Source organism: Ursus americanus, chromosome 25, assembly GCF_024610735.1.
Source record: "Ursus americanus isolate L20-20 chromosome 25, mUrsAme1.1.p, whole genome shotgun sequence".
Taxonomy (NCBI): domain Eukaryota; kingdom Metazoa; phylum Chordata; class Mammalia; order Carnivora; family Ursidae; genus Ursus; species Ursus americanus.
In genome coordinates, this window is record NC_142151.1 from 46,140,232 (window position 1) to 46,164,391 (window position 24,160).

General features: G+C 36.2%; 1 protein-coding gene across 1 annotated transcript; it reads left to right on the plus strand.

The window, feature by feature from the left end:
* The first annotated feature begins 8,353 nt into the window (after positions 1 to 8,353).
* Positions 8,354 to 15,559, plus strand: LOC123778909 (olfactory receptor 6C2-like). The gene is made up of 2 exons (XM_045776565.2): positions 8,354 to 8,362; positions 14,618 to 15,559. The coding sequence occupies exon 2, from the start codon at positions 14,621 to 14,623 to the stop codon at positions 15,557 to 15,559; it is 939 nt and encodes a 312-aa protein (XP_045632521.2). The 5' UTR covers positions 8,354 to 8,362; positions 14,618 to 14,620.
* The last annotated feature ends 8,601 nt before the right edge of the window (positions 15,560 to 24,160 follow it).

The window sequence follows — 24,160 nt, forward strand, 5'->3', positions numbered from 1 at the left end:
TGGGGAAAAAAAAAAAAAAACCTGCCAGATGTATACACCTACATTGAAATGCTAACAGAGAATGTTACTAAAATAAGCAAACTCTTACCAAAAAATGAAGTGATAGAAATCAAGGAAATAAAAACAGCTAGATACATAGGATCTTGAAAAGTTAAAAAAGCTTCCAAAAGGAATATGGAAAGCTATACGTAAAGGCGTTCCATCTTTTGTGATATGAGTTTTGTCCTGACATTGTTCAGCTAGACTGGAAATGATACAACAGGCAGAGGCAACAGGATCCCCGTATCACTGCTGAAGAGGGTTCCTCTAAGTTGAGTTGGGAGAATAAAGATTTGAAAGATGGGACAACAACTTCAAAACTGATGGCAGAGCTATAAATATCAGTGATACCATGACCAAAATCCCCAGCCTTGCAAGTAGTTGGGAAAAAATAAAGGGAGTTCTTTCGAACAAAGATTGCTGCCTGGCTGTAAGTCTGAAAGGACAGAATCTATGTATGAGCCCATCAAAGATTGATTCCAGCTTGGCCTTGAGAAGTTACGACTATGTGTGTACAGGGTAGAAGGGTGGTTGTTCTCATACGGGCTTTTTCAGCCAGCTGCATAGACCCTTTTGTTGCTCAGTTTACTGTGGTATAAGACCAGTAGCTTTCGAACATGTCGGAGCATTTCACAGCAAGAAATATAGTGTATATTTATGTCCCAGCACATACTTACACATAAAAAAACATAGAAGTAACTGAAATAAAAGTTCCATAAACTGACATGTATTTCCTGTTTTCAGTATATGCCATGCATGCTCTATTTTCCATGGTAGGAAATTATTCTTTTTTATTTGTATAAAGATAATAAATAAATCTAAAATAAAATCTATAAATTTTACCTATGTGAAATTAAAGACACATATATCATCCATCCATCTACATAGACAGATATACATAATCTGTGTATTTTTTATTTGAATAAATGTTCATCATAACTCATCAATGGTCTGTGGCCTCAGTTTGAAAAACAAGAAGTTACAGTAAGTCCTGCCACAGAAGGAGACAGCTCTATGGGAGTTCACTGCTCTTTATCTTCTAAAGGGGCACCTGTGGCCTTGTCTGCATTCTCTCAGCATCAATGCGCACAGCTTGCAGGGTTAATGTGTGCTGATTACTCTGTTTGACATTTTCTCTGGTTCATTTGGTAGTGTTAGCTCTTCTTCCAACCTCTTTAACTATTTGTAATCTTTGCTTTTCGGTGAAAACTGGGAAGCAAGCAATTGGGAACCATCATAAATTAGCATCCTGTGGTAGATTAGCAAACTTTTAAATACACTTGAAATTTTTAGAAATATATTCTTTCCCATAATAAATTTTTTTGTAAATATTAAAAGCCAAAAGTAGATAAACTTATGTTTAGCATTTAATGTTTCTCTTATTTGGAAGAAATTTAAATATTTAACAAATATCCATTATTTAGTTTAACTTAGTATAAACTTTGATCTTATTCATATTAATTTAAATTATTTGTTTAACATAACAATTATATATGGATGAGACAATAAACACCTAAGACAATTTTAGGTTATTTCTCTTGTTGACAAACTTTGTAGCAGAGATAACGTGAGTTTATTTGATTGTAAACACAGGTAGAAAAAGTTGTTTACCCACATTATATGTAATGCTGACACTCTGAGGACATTCCCGTTTTTATTAAACCAATAAACTTGAATTAGCTTTTATTTATCAAAGATTACCCTAGATCATATGAACTTGAAAAACATTCACATTAGTTTTTATTGTATTTCTGAGAATTTAGGAATACTTAATTTATAAGCACTAGATTTTTGTTAAGCCAGTGAAATAGAGCTCTTACAAATTAATTTTGGCAATACCATCCAGGGGTAGAAAAATATCATGTCCATAACATGTATACAAACAGACAGACAAACAGACGCAGAGATCTTATAGATTTTTTTTTTAATTTTACCCATGCCTCAGAAATGAAATTCAAAAGAGTAGCTGAATCCAAATTATGTTTCTGATAGATGGACCAAGTTGAAATTACCTGCTCAAATGCCCAAAGTCTTTAAAAGACTTTTTAAATTCTTATTATTACCATTTGCATGTGATAAGAATTCTTTTAAAGCGGTTTCAGAGTTATTTGGTCTTTAGAAGCTTCTGTATGCCAAAGGTCTCCAAGTCGTTTGGAATCTTTTCTTTTAAGGGTGTGTGTTAAGGCGGACTCGTTTAGAACAAAGCCTCCCCAGAATGGCCACTGCAATTTTAAATTATCCAACAGCTATTTTAAGACACCAGGAATTACTCATTTCCCCCCCTTGTGAAAGAAAAGTGAATTCACCAATAGGGAACCCCTCCCTGCCCCGCCACCAGAGCACAGCTGCGAGCTGGCACCATAATCGTCTCCCTTGGTATCTCCCACTTGGTCCCAAAGAAAGGCTACGACCTCAACCAGAAGGAGGGAGGTCGGAACCTGAGAAGACTCACAGTTGAAGGAGACAGCTGTCCAGGGAAGTGGTGAGCACAAAGATTTGACTGAATAGTACACGCAGTTCTAAGCCACACTGGGCCTGCAGCAGTGGGATTGCTTCCAATCCGGCTTCTGACACCAGTCATGTCCACCTAAAATTGTCAGGAAGCAAGAATTAAGCATGAGTATTTATTTGGGATCAAAGAATTGCAATTCAGGGTATGCAGGCTTGGGAGCAAATAGTGTCTTACCAGGGAGCAACAACCAAGGGTTGTTTAAGCAAATAGGGAATGCTTGTATAAGTGGCTGACAAAGAAATTTTTATTGCTGCTGGCTACAGAAAGCTAATCTTGACTGAATATAATTGGCTGCTAAAGCTATCAGTAAGTAGTCTCTCACTGTAACAAGTGCAGTTGTTCAAGCTGAGTCCTTTGAATAGTTTGGGTTTGGCCTGGTTCAGAAGTTCATGGTTCCACCACGGAAGACTTGCATAAGGCCCATCTCCTTAATGGACTCCAGGCTCCATTTAAAAGCTCCTCAACATAAGTGACCCCATTTTATTTCACCTTTCACAAAACCTATAGTTAATAATATATCGTACGCTTAAGATTTGTTAAGAGGCTAGAACTCACATTAAGCATTCTTAATACAATAAAATATTTAAGAATACACATATATACATTTTTCAGATAAAAAAAGAAAACAAGCCTTTACATATATGATTTTAAGTGAGTGAGAAATTCTAAAGCTTGATGCTAGTTAAGATTCCTCTACTTGAGACACACATATCGGAATTTGGGAAAAAATGGTAGAGGAGTAGGGGACCCCTTTTTCAGCTAGTCCCGAGTCGAGCTGGATATCTACCAGACCATCCTGAACACCCACGAAATCAGCCTGAGATGAAGGAAGATACATCTGGATCTCTACAAATGAATATCTCCAGCGCTGAGTATTGAGGTACGAAGAGGGGAGCCAAGAATCTGCGCACAGATATCGGAAGATAAACGGAAGTGGGAGGGAGCCAATGCACTTGGGCACTGGGAAGCAGTAGCCACTTGCACTGGGGAGCGGGCCGGACTCGCGGACTGGCACCCGCAAGAGAGCAGACTGAGACCATGAGCCCAGGAATGCACGCGGCCAGACTGGAAACTGGAGCTCTGGAGCACTCACTGGAACCAGACTAAAACCGGGAGCTCGGGAGTGCGCGCAAGTCCAAACTGAAAACTGGAGCTCTAGAGCGCACACTCGAGCTAGACTGAAATGGGGAGCTCAGGAGCACATGCACAACCAGACTGAAAACTGGAGCTCCAGAGTGCATGCTCAAACTTGACTGAAATCGGGAGCTTGGGAGCCCGTGTGCAACCAGATGGAAAACTGGCATTCTGAAGCCTGCGTGTGACCCACACTGAAACGGGGAGCTCGGGAACGCTTGCAGGAACTGGGGGCAGCTGCCAATGTTAGAAGCACAAAGGACAGAGACGTGCCAGCCCTGGAAGTGAGGGCTGGGAGAGTGGCTGGGGGTGCACATCCCGGGACACTGTGGGGTTTTTAGCAGCACCGATAGACACAGAGTTAAAAGTGTCCAGGAGAGCTCAGTGGAGAGCAGACGGTGATCTCTCTGTTCTGAAACAGAGGCTAGGATACAACCACTGCTTCTCTGACTCTCAGAAGAGCCACAGAAAACTACCAGGGAAAGCTGTCAGAGAACAAAAGCCCGGAAATACTGGTTCACATTGTGCCCATCCCCCCTTGCAGGGGACACGGAGACTCTACCCAAACAGGGTTGCCTGAGTATCAGCGCAACAGGGCCCTGCCCCAGAAGGCAGACTGAAAAATCAAGAAGCCCACATCCCTAAGGTCCCTATAAAACAAGTACACACTGCCTGGGTCCAGGTCAATAATTTGGGCTCTGTGCATCCCCGCAACCACTCCTCATCAGAATGACAAGGAGGAGAAACCCTCAGCAAAGAAAGGAGACAGAGACTGTGGCCTCTGCCACAGAACTGATGGATATGGATATAACCAAATTGTCAAAAATGGAGTTCAGAGTAACAATGGTCAAGATGATGTGCAGGCTTGAAAAAAATATTAACGAAAATATTAACGAGAATATAGAATCTCTAAAGGTGGAAATGAGAGCGAATCTGGCAGAAATTAAAAATGCTATGAATCGAATGCAGTCTAAACTAGATGCTCTGATGGCCAGGGTAAATAAATCAGGAGAAGGAATTAGTAAATTGGAGGATGGGATGGTAGAAGAGAAAGTTAAAATGGAAACATGGCTCGAAAAAATCCAATCTCAAGAATGTAGATTACGGGAGATTACTGACTCAATGAAACGTTCCAATGTCAGAATTATCAGCATCCCTGAGGGGATGGAGAAAGAGAAATGTCTGGAAGAGATATTTGAACAAATTTACCTGAGAACTTCCCTAATCTGGTGAAGGAAACAAGCATTCGTGTCCAAGGGGCAGAGAGGATCCCTCCCAAGATCAATGAGAACAGACCTACACCACGTCATGTCATAGTGCAATTTGCAAATATTAGATCCAACGACACAGTACTGAAAGCGGCCAGGGGGAAGAAAATCCTTATATACAGAGGGGAAAATATTAGAATAACATCAGACCTGTCTACAGAGACCTAGAAGTACAGGAAGGGTTGGCAGGGTATTTTCAAGGCTCTATCTGAGAAGAATATGCAGCCAAGCATCCTTTATCCAGCAAAGCTGTCATTCAGAATTGATGGAGAGATAAGGACCTTCCAAGATCGGCAGAAACTAAAGGAATTTGTAACCACCAAGCCAGCCCTACATGAGATATTAAGGGGGGTCTATAAAAGTAAAAAGATCCCAAGAGTGATACAGAACAAAAATTTGCAATCTATAAAAATAAAGACTTCACAGGCAACATGACATCATTAAAATCATATCTCTCAATAATCACTCTCAATGTGAATGGTCTAAATGCTCCCATAAATGCCACAGTCTTGCAGATTGGATAAAAAGACATGACCCATCCATTTGCTGTCTACAAGAGACTCATTTTGAACCTGAAGATACATCCAGACTGAAAGTGAAGGGATGGAAAAACATTTTTCATGCCAATGGACATCAAAAGAAAGCTGGGGTAGCAATACTCATAACAGACAGATTAGGTTTTAAACTAAAGACTGTAGTTAGAGATACAGAAGGACACTATATTATTCTTAAAGGATGTATCCAACAAGTGGACATGACAATTATAAACATCTATGCCCCCAGCAGGGGAGCAGTTAGATACACAAGCCAACTCTTAACCAGAATAAAGAGACATATAGATAATACGTTAATAGTAGGGGACCTCAACACTCCGCTCTCAGCAATAGACAGTTCACCTAAGCAGAAAATCAACAAAGAAACAAGAGCTTTGAATGACATACTGGACCAGATGGACCTCATAGATATATACAGAACACTACACATCAGAACAACAAATACTCATTCTTTTTGAATGCACATGGAACTTTCTCCAGAATAGACCATATACTGGGTCACAAAATAGGTCTCAACTGATACCAAAAGACTGAGTTTATTCCTTGCATATTCTTAGACCACAGTGCTTTGAAACTGGAACTCAATCACAAGGAAAAATTTGCAAGAAATTAAAAAGCTTGGAAACTAAGAACCATCCTGCTCAAGAATGATTGGGTAAACCAGGGAATTAAGAAGGAAATCAAACAATTTTTGGAAACCAACGAAAATGAAAACACATCAGTCCAAAACCTATGGGACACTGCAAAGGCAGTCCTAAGGGGAAAACATATAACCATCCAAGCCTCACTCAAAAGAATAGAAAAATCTAAAATGCAGTTTTTATATTCTCACCTCAAGAAGCTGGAATTGGAACAGAAGAACAGGCCTAACCCACACACGAGAAGGCAGGTGACCATGGTTAGAGCAGAGATCAATGAATTAGAAACCAGGAACACAGTAGAGCAGATCAACAGAACTAGAAGCTGGTTCTTTGAAAGTATAAATAAGATCGATAAGCCACTGGCCAGACTTAGTCAAAACAATAGAGAAAGGACGCAAATTAATACAATTATGAATGAAAGGGGAGAGATCACGACCAACACCAAGGGAATAGGAAGGATCATTAGAATCTTTTATTAACAGCTTTATGCCAATAAATTAAACAACCTGATGCCTTCCTGGAAACCTCTAAACTACCAAGACTGAAACAGGAAGAAATTATTTAAACAGACCGATTAATTATGAAGAGATTGAAGCAGTGATCAAAAACCTCCCCAAAAACAAGAGTCCACGGCCTAACAGATTCCCCGGGAAATTCTACCAAACATTCAAAGAAGAAATAATATCTATTCTCCTGAAGCTGTTTCAAAAAATAGAAACAGAAAGAAAACTACCAAACTCATTCTATGAGGCCAGTAGTACCTTTCTCCCCAAACCAGGCAAACACCCCATCAAAAAGGAGAATTACAGACCAATATTCCCGAAGAATATGGATGCCAAAATTCTCAACAAGATCCTAGCTAATAGGATCTAACAGTATATTAAAAGGATTATCCATCATGACCAAGTGGGATTCATCCCTGGGATGCAAGCGTGGTTCAACATTAGCAAATCAATCAGTGTGATAGATCATATCAACAAGAAAAGAGACAAGAACCATATGATCCTCTCAACTGATGCAGAAAAAGCATTTGACAAAATACAGCATCCTTTCCTGATTAAAACTCTTCAGAGTGTAGGGATAGAGAGTACATTCTTCAATTTCATAAAAACCATCTATGAAAAACCTACAGCTAATATCATTCTCAATGGGGAAAAGCTGAAAGCCTTTCCCATAAGATAAGGAACACGACAAGGATGTCCACTCTCACCATTATTTTTTAACATAGTACTGGAAGTCCTTGCAACAGCAATCAGACAACAAAAAGGGATAAAAAGTATCCATATCGGCAAAGAAGAAGTCAATCTGTCTCTCTTCGCAGATGACATGAAACTCTATATGGAAAACCCAAAAGACTCCAACCCCAAATTACTAGAATTTATAGAGCAATTAAGCAATGTGGTGGGATACAAAATCAATGCTCACAAATCAGTTGCATTTCTATACACGGACAATGAGACTGAAGAAAGAGAAATTAGGGAATCCATTCCATTTACAATAGCACCAAAAATCATGTGCTATCTCGGAATTAACTTAACCAGAGAGAAAAGGATCTATATTCTAGAAACTACAGCTCACTCTTGAAAGACATTGAAGAAGACACAAAAAGATGGGAAAATATTCCATGCTCATGGATTGGAAGAATAAACATAGTTAAAATGTCTATGCTAGGAGCACCTGGGTAGCGCAGTCATTAAGCGTCTGCCTTCGGCTCAGGGCGTGATCCCGGCATTCCGGGATCGAGTCCACATTGGGCTCCTCCGCTGGGAGCCTGCTTCTTCCTCTCCCACTCCCCCTGCTTGTGTTCCCTCTCTCGCTGGCTGTCTTTCTCTCTGTCACATAAATAAATAAAATCTTTAAAAAGAAAAAAAGTCTATGCTACCCAGAGCAATCTACACTTTCAATGCCATCCCGATCAAAATACCAATGACATTTTTCAAAGAGCTGGAACAAACTGCCCTTAAATTTGTGTAGAACCAAAAAGGCCCCGAATCACCAAGGAATAGGTGAAAAAGCAAAAAAAAGCTGGGGGCATCACGTTGCAGGATTTCAAGCTGTACTCTAAAGCTGTGATCACAAAGACAACATGTTACTGGCACAAAAACAGACACATAGACCAATGGAACAGAATAGAGAACCCAGAAATGGACCCTTGGCTCTTTGGGCAACTAATCTTTGACAAAGCAGGAAAAAACATCCAGCGGGCAAAAGACAGTCTTTTCAGCAAATGGTGCTATGAAAATTGGACAATTATGCAAAAGAATGAAACTTGACCATTATCTCACACCATACACAAAGATAAACTCCAAATGGATGAAAGACCTTGATGTGAGACAGGAATCCATCAAAATCCTAGAGGAGAACATAGGCTGCAACCTCTTTGACATTGGCCACAGCAACTTTTTTCATGACACATCTCCAAAGGCAAGAGAAACAAAAGAAAAAATGAACTGTGGGACTTCATCAAGATAAAAAGCTTCTGCACAGCCAAGGAAACAGTCAAAAAACTAAGAGGCAGCCCAAGGAATGGGAGAAGATATTTGCAAATGACACTACAGATAAAAGACTGGTATCCAATATCTACAAAGAACTTCTCAAACTCAGTAAATGAGAAACAATTAATCAAATCAAAAAATGGGCAGAAGTAATGAACAGACACTTTTTCATTGAAGACATACAAATAGCTAGTAGACACATGAACAAATGTTCAAAATCATTAGCCATCAGGGAAATTCAAATCAAAACCACATTGAGATATCACCTTACACCAGTTAAAATGGCAAAAATTGACAAGGCAAGAAACAACACATGTTGGAGAGGATGTGGAGAAAGGGGATCCCTCTTACACTGTTGGTGGGAATGCAAGTTGGTACAGCCACTTTGGAAAACAGTGTGGAGGTCCCTTAAATATTAAAAATAGAGCTACCCTGGGGCGCCTGGGTGGCACAGCGGTTAAGCGTCTGCCTTCGTCTCAGGGCGTGATCCCGGCGTTATGGGATCGAGCCCCACATCAGGGTCCTCCACTGGGAGCCTGCTTCTTCCTCTCCCACTCCCCCTGCTTGTGTTCCCTCTCTCACTGGCTGTCTCTATATCTGTCAAATAAATAAATAAAATCTTAAAAAAAAAATAGAGCTACCCTATGATCCAGCAATTACACTACTGGGTATTTACCCCAAAGATACAAACATAGTGAAGAGAAGGGCCATATGCACCCCAGTGTTCATAGCAGCATTGTCCACAATAGCTAAATAGTGGAAGGAGCCGAGATGCCCTCCAACAGATGAATGGATAAAGAAGATGTGGCCCATATATATAATGGAATATTACTCAACTATCAGAAAGAACGATTACACAACATTTGCTGCAACATGGATGGCACTGGAGGAGATAATGCTAAGTGAAATAAGTCAAGCAGAGAAAGACAATTATCATATAGTTTCACTCATTTATGAAACATACGAAATAGCAGGAAGATCGGTCGGAGAAGGAAGAGAAGAATAAAGGGGGGGGTAAACAGAAGGGGGAATGAACCATGGGAGACTGTGAACTCTAGGAAACAAACTGAGTGCTTCAGAGGGAAGGGGGTGGGGGACTGGGATAGGCCAGTGATGGTTATTAAGGAGGGCACGTATTGCATGGTGTACTGGGTGCTTTATGCAAATAATGAATCATGGAACATTGCATCAAAAACTGGGGATGTAATGTATGGTAACTAATATAACAAAATAAAAATTATAAAAATTAAAATAATAGGCAGAGTTTCTGAATAGCTATTTTTCAAAAGAAAGCATTACAGATGGCCAGCAGGTAAAGGTGGTCAGCATCACTAATAAGGAAATGCTAATCATAACCACAGTGGGATATCACTCACACTTGTTAGAATGGCTATTATCAAAAAAGACATAACAAGTGTTGGTGAGGATGTGGAGAAAAGGGAACCCTCATACACTGTTAGGGATGTAAATTAGTGCAGCTACTATGGAGGCTCCCTCAGTATGGAAGTTCTTCAAAAAATAAAAACTTCAAAAAAAAATATGATTCAGCAATTCTACATTTGGGTATTTATCTGATGGAAACACAAACACTAACTTGAAAATATATATGCACCTGCATGTTAAATACAGCATTACTCACAATAGCCAAGACATGGAAACAATCTAAGTGTCCATTGATAGCTGAATGGATAAAGATCTGAACACACACACACACACACACACACACACACACACACACAGTGGATACAATGGAACATTATTCAGTATAAAACAAGAAGAAATCTTGCCATTTGGGACAAAATGAATGGACCTTAAGGGCATTATACTAAGTGAAATAAGTCAGATGGGAAAACAAATACTATATAATCTCACTGGTATGTGGAATCTAAAAATAAACAAAATTTTAAAAATCAAACTCATAGATACAGATAACAGATTGGTGTTTGCTAAAGGTAGGTGTGTTGGGATGAGTGACATAGGTAAAGGTGGTCAAAAGGTAGAAACTTCCACTTCCAGTTGTAAAATAAATAAGTAATGGGGATATAATAACAGTGTGGTATCTATAGTTAATAATACTGTATTGTATATTCGAAAGTTGCTAAGAGAGTACATCTTACAAGTTCTCACCACCAAAGAAAGATTTGCAACTGTGTGGTGATGCATGTTAACTAGACTTATCATGGTGATTATTTCACAATACATAGAAATACTAAATTATGACACTGTACACCAGAAACTAATGTAATGATAAATACCAATTATCTCTCAACTTAAAAAAATTTTTAATTTTAAAAACCAGACTGAGAATGCCAAATTATTAGTGATGTTTAGAGCACTGAAAATTTCATACACTGTCACTGAGAATAAAAATGTTACAACAGGGATCTGGGTGGAGCAGCAGGTTAAGCATTGGGCTCTTGGTTTGGGCTCAGGTCCTGATCTGAAGTTCCTGAGATTGAGCTCCAAGTCAGGCTCTGTGCTCAGTGCAGAGTCTGCTGAAGACCTTCCCTCTGCCCCTCCCCCACCCCCTCTTAAGAGAATAAATCCTTAAAAAAAATTACAACCACTTTGAAACTGCCTGTCAAACATAAACTTGCATTTGATCAGACAACTGAGACGTAGGTACTTACCTGAGAGAAATGAAACACCTGTCTACACAAAAACTTGTAGATCAGTGCTCCTAACAACTTTTTCACAATAACCAAAACGCAGAGACGTTCAAAATGTCCATCTATTATTGAATAAACAAATTGTAAATATCTAAATTGCGGAATATTACTTGGTAAGACAAATCGACTACTCATATATGCAATAATAAAGATGAATATAAAAAACACTGAAGGGATGAATACCATGTATGATTCCATTCATATGAAACACAAGAAAAAGACTTGTGTTTGAAAAATCAAATTTAATCTAAAATGATGGAAAGCAGATTGCCGTTGGCTGGGAATAGAGGGTTTTACTAGGAAGAGACATAAAGGAACTTTGCAGGGAAGTGGAAATATTCATTGTATTTTCAGTAGGGGTAATAATTAAACGGGTACGTTTTTATAAAAATTCATCAACGGAAATATTAAAAAGGGTCCCTTTATTGTATGTAAATTTTACTTTGACAAATCTGTAACCCAGCCTTGACCGATGTTAATCCATAAATGAATGACGGTAATAATTATTTAAAGGAAAAAAAGATGTATGTTCATGACTTGGGTGTGTGCACAAAGACTCTTACACACTTTAAAGGAAAATATTATTACTTATAGTAAGTAATTATTAATAAAATTATTAATTTAAAAATGCAGTTAGAAATATATCAATAAGAAGAAAGTTCAATTCTATCAATTATCTGACAATGCACAAAAATACTTTCACAAATTTTTATCATTGTAAAATTTTTTATAATGTTAAAAAATATAAAAGAAGTTAAATGAATTAGGTAATTGGAAACAGCACAATTATCCATAGAGTGATATTTTACAACTGCGAAACTGTGGAAGCAGCATACATTTACAACAATGATAAATTTTGGTTTAAATTCTGATGTTATATAAATACAGAGGACTAAAATTAAATAGACTTAAAATGATGCATATCAATAATTATTAAGATATAACAGGGTTCACATACTTCTGAGGGTAAAATAGCTGAGACAATCCATATATCCCAATACAGAGCGTATTTTTAATTTAATGTTTATGCATTTGTAATTACTACATGTGACAAACATGGATATATTTACAGGAAAGTAAGTATGGAAGGGTATTCTCCAAAATACTACCTTTTGTTACCTCTAATTTTTCACTGTTTTTTTTTGTGTTACATATCTAATCAAATGTTTTAATATATAATTTGTTCATTTTGTAACTATTTGAAAAAGCAGAGAAGGAGATCTATCATCTTTTAACTACCTTACATCATAAGAATTTGTAAAAAACAAAACAAAACAATACACACTGGACTAGGTTAAGAGTCAGTGTTGTCCTACCGGTCTCTTAAATGATTCTGTTGCTTTTCCTATCTCTAAAGGCCGTGTTCCCACTGCTAACTGTGTTAGCTTTGTCTTTATTTTGTTTTTGTTTTTTTACTCTAAAGTCAGATGATACAGGATGATTACACAGATGACTCATTAGCGATTTTTGAACTTGGGTCACTTTGTTGCAGATTTGGCAAATATATATCAAGCTTGAAATTGGAAAATTCTCTCTCTCAGCAAAGCAGTTCAGAACATCGACTTTCCGGAGCTACTAGGAGTGAACTTGAACCTGCTTTTCTTCTCAATGACTGAAAGTTTAAAACAACAACAACAACAACAACTATGACCTAGGCTTCTGATGGCACTACAGCTATTATGTGGGATTTGATGCAATTGCCTGAAGATAAAAACTTCAAGGAAATTATGTATATTCCTGAGAGCTGTTACTGCACGAGTGGCCAGATTCAACCACTAGTGACCAGAAGTGTTCTTGCTAGTTTTCACCATCATATTCATATTCGAGTTGTAGCTATAAGAATAGTTGTAGTTAATAGAGAGAAGCTATGATTAACTGCCAGAGTGTAAGTATTATAAATCCTGTCATGTCAGTTACATTTTTTTTGAGACTTGGGTCATATTCACCTCTAGTAAATGAATCTTTACTGACTGTATACAATTTAGCAATGGAGGGACACCTTGGTGGCTCAGTCAGTTGGGCAACTGACTCAGGTTTAGCTCAGGTCATCATCTCAGGGTCCTGGGAATGGAGCCCTGCATCGGGCTCCCTGCTCCGCTGGGAGCCTGCTTCTTCCTCTCCCACTCCCCCTGCTTGTGTTCCCTCTCTTGCTGGCTGTCTCTCTCTCTCTGTCAAATAAATAAATAAAATCTTAAAAAAAAAGGAAGAAATTTCCTAAACTTTAAAAGCAAAAAAAAAAAAGTGATAAATTCTGGCATAAATTATTTCAGTAGATTCATGAGAACAAAACAGGACTACAGCATACTGATGACTGAATATATGGTAACTAAAAGAAAAATCATTCTGGACAAGGTAATTGAAGTAGTTAATATATAGTTATCACTCTTCATCAACCATGTAATTTTTAAATACTTTACATATTGATCTTTAAAGTTTCAACTTAATATATATAGATGAAGGAAAATACTATTTCCATTCTGTAGATGATAAAAACTGAGTCACAGTGAAAGCAAGCCACACATGTGTTTAATAGCTCAATCTGAAACTTTTTGTAATTAGTGATATTAATAACAATATTTTGGAATGTGTTTCAACCTCAACTAAACAGATTGAAAACTAAGAAAAATTGTAATGATTTTTTACATCCCTATATATTTTACACCCAACACATACATATTATCATTCTATACAATATATTTGTCATTGAAATACTTCCCATCTTCTGTATCACAGTGGGAAATAAGTGTAATTTTAAACAGAAAATTACAAGAGTCAGGGAAATGGGTGAGTAAGGAAGAAGTTGCTTAAGGAAAACACATATTTTTAAAATTATAATACTAGAGCTCGACATCTTCAGTAATGGGTGTGGAGAACCTCTACAAGGACCCCCAAACTATTTGTGATGTTTTTGTTCTTTATCAAAACAAAACTTCAAGGAAATGTATGAGTTGATAATGAAAGTTTAAGATTCAGCTTTAGGATTCAGTCTGTGAACAGGTACAAAATGATCACAAAACATTAGCAGTCAAATCTATCTGTAGGGAAAATTAAATCCCAGGTGTAAGTAAAAAATATATAAATTGCAAACAAAACACCCACAATAGGTTTTTCTGATTTTTTAAATATCTCCTGAATTTACCAAAAACACCCAATTGTAGAACCTAGAATACCAGTGTATTGATAATATTTGTAAGCAAAAATTTTTTAAATGCATGTGATTGCTTGCATAGTGTTTTCTCCCATTACCACTGTGCACATAACAAATGTATCTGAATTCTAAACGCAGACTGAATTGAAGTCAGAAGTCAATGATGCGAAACCACACAGTAACAACTTTCATCCTGCTGGGACTGACTGATGATCCACACCTGAAGACTGTGATTTTCGTCTTTCTGTTTCTCACCTATATGTTGAGTGTAACTGGGAACCTGACAATCATCTCCCTGACCTTCATAGATTCTCACCTTCAGAATGCCATGTACTTTTTCCTACAAAATTTCTCCTTCTTAGAAATCTCATTTACCTCTGCTTGTATTCCCAGATATTTGTACAACATATCAACAGGTGACAAGACAATCACATATGACAATTGTGCCATTCAAATTTTTTTTACTGATCTTTTTGCTGTAACAGAATTCTTTATCCTGGCCACCATGTCCTATGATCGATATGTTGCCATCTGTAAACCCCTGCATTACGTGACCATCATGAACAAGAAGGTCCGTAGAAGTCTCATCCTTGGGTGCTGGACAGCTGGCTTCTTGATCATACTCCCACCACTCAGCCTGGGCCTAAATCTGGAATTTTGTGACTCTAACGTTATTGACCATTTTTTCTGTGATTCAGCCCCCCTCCTAAAGATATCATGTTCAGAAACATGGCTTATAGAGCAGATGGTCATAGCCTGTGCTGTGTTGACCTTTATTATGACCCTCATATGTGTAGTTCTATCCTATATATACATTATCAAGGCCATTCTACGATTCTCTTCTGTCCAGCAAAGAAAAAAGGCATTTTCTACGTGTTCTTCCCACATGATTGTCGTCTCCGTCACCTATGGCAGCTGTATTTTCATCTATGTTAAGCCGTCAGCAAAGGAATCCGTGGCCATTGATAAGGGTGTGGCAGTCCTTACCACATCCGTTGCTCCTATGCTCAACCCCTTCATTTACACCTTGAGAAACAAGCAAGTAAAACAAGCTGTCAAAGACTCAATCAAAAGAATTGCATTGTTCTCAAAAAAGTAATGGAATTTGCTAAAGTAGAGGGATCACATTGCATAAAAATATCATTAGTTCCAAAGAATATATCTTTAGATTAAGTCAGTCCTTTCTAGCAAAGAAGCTATTTCAGGAAACTCTCTTTAAAAAAAAAAAGATTTTATTTATATAGGTATTTCAGAGAGAGAGAGAGCACAAGTAGGGGGAAGGACAGAGGGAGAGGGAGAAGCAGACTCCACGCTGAGCAGGGAGGCTGACTAGGGGCTCAATCCCAGGACCCCGTGATCATGACCTGCACCAAAGGGAGACCCCCAAAGGACTGAACCACCCAGGGAAGCTTTCTTAAAAAGATAATGTGATACATTTCTAGGAAACAAAAGAATGCTTCACATCTTAACAAGCCTTTACAAAACTGCAAACAAAACAAGACAAAGTAAGCAGAACGAACGAGTTAATTTTGTATATTTTGGATAGAATAATTGTGCTCATTGCCTTTTCCAGTTCTATCTTTCAAGAGCATTTTTGATGCCCGGCACCATTTCAGGCACTGCAGATAGAATAGAAAACCTGCAGATTTCTTGCCCTTAAATGCCTTACACTTTAGAAAGGATATGTGACTAGTGTATTAAATAAAATATAAACATCACTGTCAACCTACAATTGTCAGAAGGCAAAAGTCAAGCAAAAGTGTGTATTTGGGATCAAAGAATTACAATCCAGGTACCAGATCTGGGCAGCAACCCAAATAGCGTCCCACTAGGGAGCAAAAGTCAGGGGTTTTAAAGACAAAAAGGGAATGCTTGTATAAGTTGTCTACAAAAATTTTGATTGGTGTTGGTGGCAGAAAAATAATCTTGGCTAACCATAACTGGTTGCTAAGGCCATCACTAAGCAAAATGCATTCCTGTAGCAAGTTGCAAATGTTCTTGCAGAGCCCTTGAGGTATTTGGGATATGGCTCAGTTCAGAAGTTCATGTTCTGCCTGGTGAGGACGTGCATACAGCCCACCTCCTTAATGGCCTCCAGGATTCATTTTAAAACCCCTTGACATTAATGACTCCATTTTATTTCACCTTTCACAATTATAAACAACAACAAAAATACCTTAAAGTGAAAAAAAGGAAGCTATGACAAATGTTTATATCTTAATGCAGAAGCTGAATTATAAAATGTAGGCTCATACACTTTTCAATACTCAAAAAAATCACAGACTAGCAGGTTAATTTGATGTAAAAGTGCTAACAATTCTTCATAAAAGACGAGTAAATTTCTAAAGACAGTGGTTCTATATCTGCATCTGCATTTCTTTCTATACCTTTGTAACCATATGTACTGGCTGTTGAGAAACTAAAACGATTAGGAAGATTGTGAAAACATGTTAAAAAGAGAAAAAAAAGCAAAAACATGAAGTGTATCTAAATTAGGCACAGAAATGACTACAACTCAAAGGAAACCTATGAAAGCAGTACTTTCATTGATATTACACAGTCAGCCATGGAAACAGTGGCTATTAATAAGGGCATGACAGAGTTCCCTGCTTCCTATGTTCAGAACTACTTCCTGGACCCCTTCATTGACACCTTGAGAAACAAGGAAGGAAAACAAAATTATAATGACATTTCAGGGGCCTTGATTGTGATATATCTCAAAAATAATTTTATAGTGATTACAGGTTGAAACAGTATTTTGATATATTCAATTACATAAAATATACCACTAAATTGATTTATTTTTAGTTTATAATATGGCTATAGAAAGTCTCAGTTAAATATGTGACTCACATCACCTTCCTATTGGAATGCTTCAGATATTTAAGCAGTGCTAGTTAGTAGTGGACTCGGAACTTAAATTCTGTTTATTAGACCCAAAATTCTGTATTTGACTCAAGGAAGCCTCACCAAAGAAACACTTTCAGCAAAAAGATATTTTCAAGAGACTCCTCAAGCAAAACCTACATGTAATGAAATCAGTATAAGTAACATTTAAAAACATTAACCCTAATATTAAAAAATGCTCACATAGGCTTAACTTATAAAATGCAGTACATCTTTCTATTGTAAGATTGATAATGTACAAATGAAATTAATCTGTGGGTTCAAAACAAGAGCGTTTTGATAGAAAATAGAAATGTAGTAACCTCTAGCATAACTCTAATTTTCCTTTAAAAAGAGTTGAAGTTTAAATGTATATAAATTAATATACATAATGGGACTCTGAATAGGAAAGCCATGTGGTTTTTGGAACAGTACTCCTTGGCATCGACTAGGCAGGAAGGGTGGCTGAGTGCAACGAGTTCAGGAGCCCCGGGAAGCTCTTTCTAACGCAGGCAGAACTTTTCAGCAACTCCTTGTATCAGTTGTTCTACAGCATTAACTCCAATTCATGCAAAAGCTCTGATTCTCTGGTGGACTCATTTTTTCCATGTCATTTTTTCACCTTTGCCCTACCTTCTCTCATGTCCTTCACTGGTCTAGTCGATGCCCTACTCCCAGAGACACAATACTAATCATTCTAGTCTCTTGTCCTGAACCTTGATCTGACAAACACTGGGTAGTTCCAGAGATGAGTGGACTTAATGACTACTAAGTTATTAGAAACTGTCAGTTTCTAGAAATTTAGATTGCAGTAATAACCCTCACCTGTCTTGAGACAAGGAGCTAGAGGAGGCCTGTATGCTAGGAATAAAAGTCCTTTTCTGCTCAGGCCCACTAATAATAGCTTCCCTGAGGGCTCATACTGAGAACTTAGAGTCCTCCAGGTCCTGTTCTAAGCTGCCTGCCTTTTTTCAGCCCAAGGGTAATTACAACTAGTCTCCTAAATTCCTTAAAATGTCCAAAATGTTAAAAACATCTTAATATCAGCAACAAATATTTTGAAGGCTTAGTCTACCCCAAGCTGTGTGTTAAGCACTTTATTTCCTTTAAACTCACATAAAGAAAATTTCATGGTGAACAGTGCTGTATCGATCACATCAGCAAGGATCAGTTTATAGCCAACTTGTTTCCTCTACAAACATGTCCATTCCTTCCAACCCCGACTTCATTATTTGAAACAGATACACATATTATTTCATATACATTTCAGCATGACTCTCTAGAAATTTACAAACTTTTTAAACATTGATGATAATATGTAATGTAGAACCTAATTCACTGTGCACGGCTTGATGAGTTTTCATAACCATTGATCCTCATGTCACCATCACACAGATCAGATACAGCACATTTTCAGCATCCCAGACATCTCTTTCCTGCCACTTTATATCAATATGCTCCCAAATGTATCTGCCATGCTGACTTATAATGCCAAAGATCAGTTTTGTATTATCATAACCATCATACGAATGGGAATCCACAGAACGTACTCTTTGGGGTCCAGGTTCATTTGCTTGACTTTATGTCCGTGACAGTTGTCCAAGTTGTTACGTTAGCAGTACTCGATTCTTTTAATTTATAAGTTGTAGTCAATTATAGAAATATAGCACAATTAATTTAACCATCTCCTACTAATAAATATTTAGGTTGTTTCCTATATATGGCTATTATAAATAAAGGTCAAAGAATATTCTTGTACATGTATTTGGCAGACACATACACTCATATGTAGGATATAGAACTAAAAGTGGAAGTGATAGGGTTAGGGTTAGCCATATGTTTAGCTTAGTTGACACTGTCAAACAACATTCAAAAATAGTGTACCAAGTTATCTTCCTATCAGCAATGTATATGGATTATAATTGCACCATATTCTTGCCAACATGAAACTTTGTCAGACCTATTAATTTTAGCCATATTATGACTGATGATGTTGAATACCTTGTTATATGTTTTTTGGATATCAGACATCCTATTTTGTGAAATGCCTATTCAAATAATTTGTCCTTTCTATTAGATTTCTTTCTGTTTGAGTTTATTTTTAGGAGTTTTATAAATTTTCTATATATCAGTCCTTTATCAGTATATACTTAAGCTATTTATCCCTTACCCATGTTCTGCCTTTTCATGCTGTTTATGTTAAATTTGAAAAACAAAAGTTCTTAACTTTAATGAAGTCCAATCCATCATCTCATTTCTATTGTTGATAGGGCTCTCTGTTTTTTGTTTTGTTTTGGGGGTTTTGTCTGTTTCAGAAATCTTTGTTACCATTACAAAGGTAGATAACTATGTTCTTTCTGTAAGTTTCACTCACAGTTCTTACAAATTAAGGTTAATGGCCCATCTGAAATAGACTTTTTCTATGGTTTGAAGTAGGGAACTCTGTTCTTTTTTTCCACGTGAATATCAAAATCACTCAGAATTATTTCTTAAAAAGATTCCCCTTTTCTCCTTGAATTCAGTGGCAATTTTGTCATAATCAATTGTCATTATGTGAGTGAAGCTTTTTCAGGGTTCATCATTTAATTCCATTGATATGCTTATCTCTGAACCAATACACCAATTCTACACTATTCTATTTATAGTAGCTTTATAAGTTTTCATTTGAATAGTGTAATCCAAACAACTGTCTTCTCCTTCCTCAAGTTTACTTTGTTCTTATCAGCCCTTTGTTTTTCATAAAACTTTAAAAACCTTGGCAATTTCTACAAGTAAAAAGTTCTCTTCACTGATTTTAAGATCGCATTGAACCAACAGGCCAATTTGGGGGAAATTAATGTCCTTATAACACTGAGAATTTTAATCCATTAAAACAGTCCCATTTGTGTCTTTATTTTCAAAAACATTTCAATTTTAAGTGTATAGAGGCCTTGGACAGTATTGATAGACACATTACTGGTATTCTGATAGATTCCTCAGCCTTTGATAATATGTTGCTATTTTACATGGATTTCTTTATTTTTATTGTCTAATTGTTCCTACTTTTAGAGGTACTATTGTTTTTGAATATTGACTTTTGTCTAGCAGCCTTCCCAAATTTAGTAATTACTAATTATTAAATTTAGTAATTAATTCTAGTGATTTACCTGTAGTGTTTTTTTAAATATGTCAACACACAATCAAATAATATGTAAATAATGACAGGCTACTATATTTATTTTTCTCTTCTTTATTGCTCTGTATAGGACCCCCAATACAATGATGAATAGAAATGCTGGGAGAGGACATCCTGTCATATTCCTCAAGTAAACAGAAAATATTTCAATATTCAAAATAAAATACCTAGGACTAAATTTAACCAAGGAGGTGAAAGATCTGTACTCTGAAACCATTGATGAAATAAACTGAAGATACAAATAAATGGAAAGATATATTCTATGCTCATGGATTGGAAGAATTAATATTGTTAAAATGTCCATACTACACAAAGCAATCTACAGATTAGATGCAATCCCCATTAAAATACTAATGGCATTTTTCATAGAAGTATAACAAAGAATCCTAAAATTTATATGGAACCACAAAAGCCCCCAAACAGCCAAAGCAATTTGACTAAATAAATAAATAAATAAATAAATCCTGGAGGTATCACATGCCCTGATTTCAAGTCAATTACAAAGTTATAGTAATCAAAATAGGGTGGTGGTACTGGCATGAAAAGACACGTTGATCAATGGAATACAATAGAAAGCCCAGAAATAAACCTACACAAATAGTTAATCAACTTATGACTAAGGAGGCAAGAATATAAAATGGGGAAAAGATAATCTCTTCATTAATGGTGTTGGGAAAAATGAACAGCTATGTGAAAAAAAATGAAATTGGACCACTATCTTACACCGTATACAAAAATAAATGCAAAATGGATTTAGGACTTGAATGTAAGACCCAAAATCATAAAACTCCTAGAAGAAAACAAAGGCAATAAGCTCTTTGAAACTGGTCTCAGCATCATTTTTTTTTTTTTTTTTTGGAGCAGGCTCCTCACTCAAGGGCAACAGAAGTTCAAATAAACAAATGGGATTACATCGAACTGAAAAGCTTCTGCACAGTGAAATAAACCGTCAACAAAACAAAAAGGTAACCTACTGAATTAGAGAAGATATTTGCAAATCATACATCCGATAAGGGGTTGATATCCAAAATATGTAAAAACTTACACAACTTAATATCAAAAAAATAAACAACCCAGTCAGAAAATGGACAGAGAACTTGAATGGCCATTTTTCCAAAGACATACAGATGGCCAACAAGCACATGCTCAGCTTCACTGATCATCAGGTCAGACGGGCTATCATCAAAAAGACAAAAAGTAACAACTATTTGTGAGCATATAGAGAAAATGGAACTCTTGTCCGCTGTCAGTAGAAATGTTAATTTGTCCAGCCACTTTGGAAAACAGTATGCAGGTTCCTCAAAAAATTAAACATAGAACTACCATATGATTAAAAAATTCTAATTCTGGGTATTTATCTGTAGAAAACAAAAGCACCAATTTGAAGAGACATACACTGCACCCCTATGTTCATTGCAGCATTATTTACAACAGCTAAGATATGGAAGCAACCTATGTGTTCACTGATAGATGAATGGATAAACCAGATAGATAATGTATACAATGATATATTATTTATAATATATTTTATATATACATGTTTAATACATATTTTACATGATTTAATAAAATATATTTATATGATTATATGTATTCTATAAATAATACCTGTAATGGAATATCACCCAGCCATAAAAAAGAATGCAATCTTGCCATTTAATGGGACAACATGAATGAATCTAGAGGGTATTAGACTCCATGAAATAAGAAAGAAGAGGACAAATGCCATACAATTTCACTTATATGTGGAATCTAAAAACCAAAACAAATGAACAAACAAAACAAAACTGGGGTGCCAGGGTGGCACAGTCAGTTGAGTGACTCTTGGTTTCAGCTCAGGTTGTGATCTCAGGATCGCGAGATCAAGCCCTAATTGTGCTCCATGCTCAGCACAGAGTCTGCTTGAGACTCTCTCTCCCTCTTTCGGCCCCTGCCCCCGTGCCCTCTCTCTAAAATAAAAAAATAAATAAATCTTAAAAAAAAAAAAAACAAAACAGAAACAGACTCATAGATAGAGGAAACTATTGGTTTCCAGAGGAGCTAGGGGTTGGGTGGCAGGTGAAATAGGTGAAGGACATTAAGAAGTACAAATTTCCAGTGATAAAATAAATCATGGGGATGTAATGTACAACACAGGGAATAAAGTAAAAATATTGTGAAAATTTGTACAGTTCCAAATGGTAGCTAGATTTATTGTGGGGATCATTTTGTATATATAAAAATATCAAATCACTGTAATACATACCTAAAAATAATAGAATATTGTATGTCAATTATACTTCAATAAAAAATAAATAACATGTTTTCTAGATTCTCTTCATCAGACTAACAAACTTTGTTTCTATTCCTAGTTTGCTGAGAATGTTTAATAATGAGTGAGAATTATAGTTTATAAAATGCTTTTTTCTGCATTATTGAGATGATCGTACTTTTTCCCTCCTTTCTAGTGATGTGATGGATTGTATTTATTGATTTTTCAATGGTTAAACCAACATAGAATTTCTGTAATAAACCTCACTTTATGGTTACACATATCCTCTTCTAGCACTCTAACTTGATAATTCATATTTAGGAATTTTTATGATTATTTTGACAAAAACCAACCTGTAACTTAATTGTTGCAAACTGTTTCCAATTTTGGCATGAAAGTTATACGCTCCCATAACCAAGTTGAGAATGATTCTTCCTTTTAGTCTTCTCTGGGTTGGTTTACATCAAATTAGTATAATTTTTTCTTTAAATATTTGGAACAATTTACTAGGAAAGCCATTTTGCCCTGAATTACATTGAAATATTTTTATATTTTCCTTTTCTTTCTGTCTCGTTTTTTTCAGTTGTGTTTTTAACATTAATTAATATGGTTGTTTTCGGTAAACTATTTTATTGGCCCAATGCTCTTTATGATGTACATCAGTATTCTTTTAATATTTGTTGCGTCTGTATTGATGTTCCTGTTTCTCATTTGGATAATTTCCCATTTTTTCTCTTTTGCTTCTTGATTATACCTACAAGTTTACCTTTCTAAAAGAAATCATTTTGTAGTTGTATTTATTTTTTAACTTATATCTATTCTCTGTATAACTGATTTCTACTTTGATTATTCTTACTTCTACCTATTTTGTTTTAGCTTGCTCTTCTTGTAGTCTCTTAAAATGAACCCTTAGGTCATTGGTTTTGCAATATATTAAATTTTCTAAATTCGATGTTTAAATAAAAATTTCCCTATAAACAATGCTTTTGCTATATGGCCCACTTTTTGATATGTTATATATTATTGTAATATGAAAGAAAAGTTACCATTACAAACCACATCTCAAAAAATTTCTAGAGCATAACCTACAGTTTTTTTTCTAAGTGCACAGGACTAATCCAAGGAAATAATATGAAAATGAAAAGCAGTAGTGAATGCCCAAACCAAGTCTTTATTGTGTAAATACAGTAGCTGCATATGAAAACTACATATGGTAATATGCACAATTAAGTTTATTGCGAAAAGAAAATAAATCTTTATATGAATTTTAAAAAACTATCTTTATATGAATCTATATATGACCCATCCTAGGAAGTGCTGTAAGGGGAAGGTAGAAAAAGTATTTTTATTTTTTTTAATATTCATATTATGTCCATATATTTCCTTAA